The 5,194-nt window shown below is 58.0% G+C and overlaps 2 protein-coding genes across 3 annotated transcripts in view; both read left to right on the top strand.

Moving 5' to 3' along the window:
- CEP85 (centrosomal protein 85) overlaps positions 1 to 1,784 on the top strand; it is a 28,606-nt gene extending 26,822 nt beyond the window's left edge. For both annotated transcript variants that reach the window (XM_033115208.1, XM_033115209.1), the window contains one exon: positions 78 to 1,784. In XM_033115208.1, coding sequence (XP_032971099.1) covers positions 78 to 238 — 161 coding nt within the window. In that variant the 3' untranslated portion in view covers positions 239 to 1,784. The remainder of the gene's footprint in view (positions 1 to 77) is intronic.
- A 1,191-nt stretch (positions 1,785 to 2,975) lies between these two features.
- SH3BGRL3 (SH3 domain binding glutamate rich protein like 3) lies at positions 2,976 to 4,481 on the top strand. Its single transcript, XM_033114673.1, has 3 exons — positions 2,976 to 3,148; positions 3,762 to 3,929; positions 4,042 to 4,481. The coding sequence occupies exons 1-3, from the start codon at positions 3,101 to 3,103 to the stop codon at positions 4,105 to 4,107; spliced, it is 282 nt and encodes a 93-aa protein (XP_032970564.1). The 5' UTR covers positions 2,976 to 3,100; the 3' UTR covers positions 4,108 to 4,481.
- The last annotated feature ends 713 nt before the right edge of the window (positions 4,482 to 5,194 follow it).

Consider the following 5,194-nt stretch of genomic DNA (forward strand, 5'->3'; position numbering starts at 1 on the left):
TCACTGCCCGAGCGTACTGCCCCTCCATGTGAAGGCATCTCCTGACTCACATTCTTCCGAAATGCTCTCTTCCACAGCTGCACAGCACCCGGGGACTCCGCTGGATTTGCAGAAGCCGGATGTGATAAGGAGGAAACTAGAAGAGGTTCAACAGCTGCGCCGTGACATCGAGGATTTGAGGACCGCCATGTCAGATAGATACGCCCAGGACATGGGAGAAAACTGTGTCACACAGTGAGGAATGTAAAGCACGGGACTCTGTATTCCCCCAGGGACGATCTGCTGAGAGCCCGGTCCAGCAGGTCCTGCCCCGACAATCTCTTGCCTCCTGTTTGCTGCTATTCTCAGAGAAGGGGTGGAAGGGAGGTAAGAGACTGCACCTGGGGCCGAGGGCTGACCCGGGAACTGTGCCTCCCCTGCCCCACACATGGCTTTGCCCTGTTGGGTTGCATTTGTCCTGTCATCTTGACTCACCCTTTGAGGGTGAGTTACTAATTAACTTCTGCAGGTCACCTGATAAGTCCTCACAGACTGTTCCCAGCCCCAGGCTGACATCAAAGAACAGGCTGCTCACCTCCCTTCTCCATCCTTTGGGATGGATCCACATTCATTCCCACTCCATACCTTGGTCCTGCTGATGCCCAGAGTTTGTTAGAGGGGCCTGGAAAGGCTGAGTGCCAGTCACAGTGGCCATTTGAGAATTCTCAGGCCCCACGTGCCAGCCTTCGGGGGAGCTGAGCTGGCTTTCTGAATTTACTTAGGCCCAGTCCCACTGCTTCTTCCTCAGGGCTCTTGTTCACACAGACACCTCAGGGTGACCTACTCATTAGCAAAGTACCCACTAGAACTGGGGGCCTAGGGATTATAGCCAGGGCTCTTTCATCTGTGCTACCATGCTATTTTACAGGAGACCCCACTCTCCTGCTGCCCCGTGCCCTTGGAGCCCTGGCCATGTGGTCAGCACAGCCCCCTTCTCCTTTGTCCTCAGGCTGTCCAGGTAGCCCCCTTCTTGGACTTGAAGTGCAAACTCCTCTGGTTCTGGGTTTGGGCAGGATTTTCCCCCCAGAATACCACAGGGCAGCTGCCAATCTGCTCACCCCTCCGCCTGGGGCTGGAGCTGGTGCCCAGCCCCCTCTTTGTGCCTCTTTTGTGTTTGGGGTGGGGGTGGGGGTCCTTTTCCTTTCCTGCTCTGGGTTCCTTGAGGGTTCAGAGTACCCAGTACAGGGCAGCTTTACGGTATAGCTTTCAGTGTTTTATGGGGTTTTTTGTTTCTCTAGGGACTTTGGACCCTTTGCTTTCTGATTTCTTTTGCCTCTTTGTTTAGGGTGCATCTCACAATTGTTTATATCTGGTTGCTGGGCTGGCCCCAGGCCGCCTCTAGATCTGGAGCCAGGCCAAGCTGGGGGGCTATGTGTGGGGATGGGGTGGCACTTGAGCAGTTAAGGAGCCCAGAATCAGCCACCACGAGATTCTTGCTAAGCTTTGGGCTGTCAGGGCAACCTCCTGGGCTGAATGGAACTCTAAGTGTTTTTACAAGTTGTGTTTTATTTATGGAGTGACTTATCCCTTCCATTCAGAGCAGCCCCACCCAGCCATCCCCTCAGCCTCTGGGCTCCTGCCTCCTAAAAGCAGAGCCGCCTGGTTGGTCTCCACCCTGTGTTGGGAGCCCAGCCACCATGCTCACGGGTATTTTTCCTCATAAAGTTTATAAGCAGTTATTTATATGAATTCTTGTTATGTCAACTGGTTTGTATTGCCTATTTTGATTACAAAATAAAAATTTAACAGACTCCTCAGTTTTCCATTGCCTTCCATCACCACCATCCCCTACTCCACCCCTTATTTTGGCTTGTTAAAGCCAATGTCTGGGTGATGAGCCAAGTTCCCCAGACAGCAGCAAGGAGGGACCTTTGGCAGGTCCAGCCTCATGTCTGTCTCTACCACTTCTGCTCCTCTGTTCTGTGGGGACAAATAAGATCTCTACGCACACAACTTTGTGGTGGGCGAAGCTGCAAAGTCATAGAGCAAGTTTGTCATTGGAAAGAGTTGCAGTAACCTTCTGAGAGGAAGTCAGCTGCCTCTGGGTTGCTGTGAAGAAGTGGCTTCCCCAGAGCGAGGCAGGGTACTGTTTGCTTCAGGGAGCTAGGGCTGTCTTCCTGGGCCACTCTACAAGCACTGGATCTGGGGGGACTTCTGAGGGGTGTCTTGTCCAACCCCAGAAAGAGCAGTCTCCAAAGGGACTGGTTGCTGGAGTCTGCTCCCTCCAAACCCCTCGGATTTTTGCTGAGAGTAGGAGTGATTTTGGAGTGCCATCTGTGGAGTTGGGGTTGAGCTGAGACCACCCCAAACCAGCTACGTATCTGTAACACGGAGCCCTAACACCAACCTCTGCCTCCACCTTTTCCAGAGTTAGCAGCCTCTTACTGTGGCCTCCATCTGGCTCCTTGAGGGTGTGGCCCTGTCTCCTGCCACCACACTTCCTTGTCTAAAACTGCCTTATTGGAGAGGACTTGGGGGGGGGGAACCTCAAGTAGGGGCTGTCCCTGCATTGGTGTGCCTCCTGTCCTGACGTACTAGCCAAGTGGGGGTGTCCCCTGGGGGGCTGTGGGGAAGGGTCCCTTGGAGTGAGGTTCCTTAGCTTGGGAACTTGAGGTTTGAAAACAGCCTTTAAAACCTGGAGCTGAGCTGCGCTGTCGTGGCACTGGGGGTGGGTGCCGCAGACACGGGCAAGGCTGGGGAGGCGGCCTTTGCCAAACGCTCGCCCCTGCCCTCACGGCCTTTCCTGCCATCGGGTCCCTTCCCGGTCTTACACTGAACCCAGTTGAAAGAAGGGCCAACGGGGGTGGCCCTGCGTGGCACAGGGGTCCTGGGCGCGCCCGGCCCCCGAGGGGGAAGGGAGGGGAGGGGACCTGCGGCGTGCAGGGAGGGGGAGCGCAGGCCCCGCCCCTGCCCGCGCCGCCCATTGGTCCTGAGAGTGGTGACTCGCGGGCTGAGCAGGAAGGAAACCGCTCCCGAGCGCGGCGGCGTCGTCTCCAGGCCGTGCTGCCGCCTCCCCTGCCGCCCGTCCGCCCGCTCGCCCGTCAGTCCGTCCACCCGCAGCATGAGCGGCCTGCGCGTCTACAGTACGTCGGTCACCGGCTCCCGCGAAGTGAGTGCATGCCGGGGGCCCTCGCTGGGGGAGAGCGCGGGGCGCCTGGACCCGCCCCAAAGGCGGGGCGGGGGTGGGGGGGCTAGGCGCGGGATACGGCCTCCCTGCTCGGGTCCCAGGGAGGGCCCCGCGGCCCCATCCTGAACGCCTTCAGCTGGCATCCTGGGGCCTCCGCAGCCCTAGCGTGAACTGCCCACGCCCATCTCCCGTCACTCGGACATTCATTCTCTGCACCCCCACTACCTGGACGACCCTGACTGCGTCCTTAACTTGCCCTTCTCCATCGTGTGTGTACCTGGGGCTGGGGGGCCCCTCACCAGCCTCACTCAGGCCTGCCCTGCCTTCCCCAGACTGAGCTCCTGACTCTCCCCACCCTGAACTTTATCCCATTTCTGTCATTCTGACCCCCCTCCATGTTTGGTGGTCTCTCTCTCATTCTGCACCAATATAAGCCTGACTCACCCTCCACAGTCCTAGTGGCCAGAATCCTCCTCCAGGGTGTGGTGGGGGGCAGGGGGACAAAAGCTTTTGGCCACAGCCCCTCTTTTACCCAGGGTACCCCCCATAATTTCTTCAGCCTGCTCACTAACCCCTGCCCGCCCTCTTTCCCCAGATCAAGTCCCAGCAGAGCGAGGTGACCCGCATCCTGGATGGCAAGCGCATCCAGTACCAGCTAGTGGACATCTCCCAGGACAACGCCCTGCGGGATGAGATGCGAGCCTTGGCTGGCAACCCCAAGGCCACCCCACCCCAGATTGTCAACGGGGACCAGTACTGTGGGGTATGGGCCTTGGGGTTGGCGGTGGAGAGAGTGTTGGAGGAGGACTCAGGCCAGAGTCTCCTGAGACAAAGCACCAACACTAAGGTGACCACTCTCCTGTCCCCTCCCCCAGGACTATGAGCTCTTCGTGGAGGCTGTGGAACAGAACACGCTGCAAGAGTTCCTGAAACTGGCGTGAGCTGAGCCCAAGCCAGCCCACGGGACTTCGCCATCACATTCCCCCAGCCATTGCTGGCCATGAAGGACCTTGTGACCAACTCCCTGTTATTCCTAACCTTCTGACCTTGGAGCCCCTCCCTCCAACCCAAGCCTCTCCTCTTCCTCCCTCTTCCTCCATTCAGAGGCAACATTCCTTACCCAGTAGTCTCAGAAATTGTCTTAAGCAACAGCCCAAGTGCTGGCTGTCCTCAGCCCGGCCCTGGGACTGCCACTCTGCCTGGCACTGTCTGATGGGCACCTTTGTTGGTTCCATTAGCCAGGGCTCTGCCAAAGGCCCCGCAATCCCCAACCCGGGAGCACCCTAGTGACAATTAAATGTCCCATTCCATTGGCGCTGTGTCTGTTTGGTGTGGCCTGGACATCCTGGGTCTCTGCTCCGAGCAAGGCTGGTAGATGTTCCTGGGCTGAGGCTGCTCCTGTGGGCAGGTGGGTTGAGCTGTCTCCTGTGTGGCACCTGTGTGTGGGATAGTGCATGTGTTTGGCTATACGTCTGGTACACACATACCTGTGTGGACCAACAGTTTCTGAACAGTGTTCACGTGCATGTGATGGTGTCCATGACGTCTGTATCTTGGTGTGTACTGCACATTTGCATGTCTGTCAGTAATGGGGCTGTGCCATGTGGCTGCTTGTGCTCCAGCAGATTGGCTAAGTGTGGGTGTGTCGCGGCAGTGAGTACACAGCCACAGATCTGCCAGTTTGGGGGCAGTGGCTTTTGTGCATAGTGTTGAGGAAGTGTCCCCATCCGCTGTGGTTCTGGGCATATCTGCACAGGGACCTGCTGGCGGCACACTTGCAGCTGAGCCTGTGCCGGGGCCGCCCTTCCCTTCACTGGATGGGCTTAGCCCTTCAGAGAAAGAGGAACCTAGAGGACAAAGACCCAGCGGCCAGGCCCGGCAGCTGGGGCTCAAGTTACAGAGAGGGCGGTCGGCACCGCCCCCTCCCCAAGCCCAGCTGGGCCCCCGGCTTTTTCTGGCGCCCAGCTGGGCTGTCCCCTGCCTCCCCACCCTGCACCATAAGAGCCTCGTGGAGCAGCTAGTGTCTGG

This window comes from Rhinolophus ferrumequinum, chromosome 9 (genome assembly GCF_004115265.2).
Source record: "Rhinolophus ferrumequinum isolate MPI-CBG mRhiFer1 chromosome 9, mRhiFer1_v1.p, whole genome shotgun sequence".
Taxonomy (NCBI): domain Eukaryota; kingdom Metazoa; phylum Chordata; class Mammalia; order Chiroptera; family Rhinolophidae; genus Rhinolophus; species Rhinolophus ferrumequinum.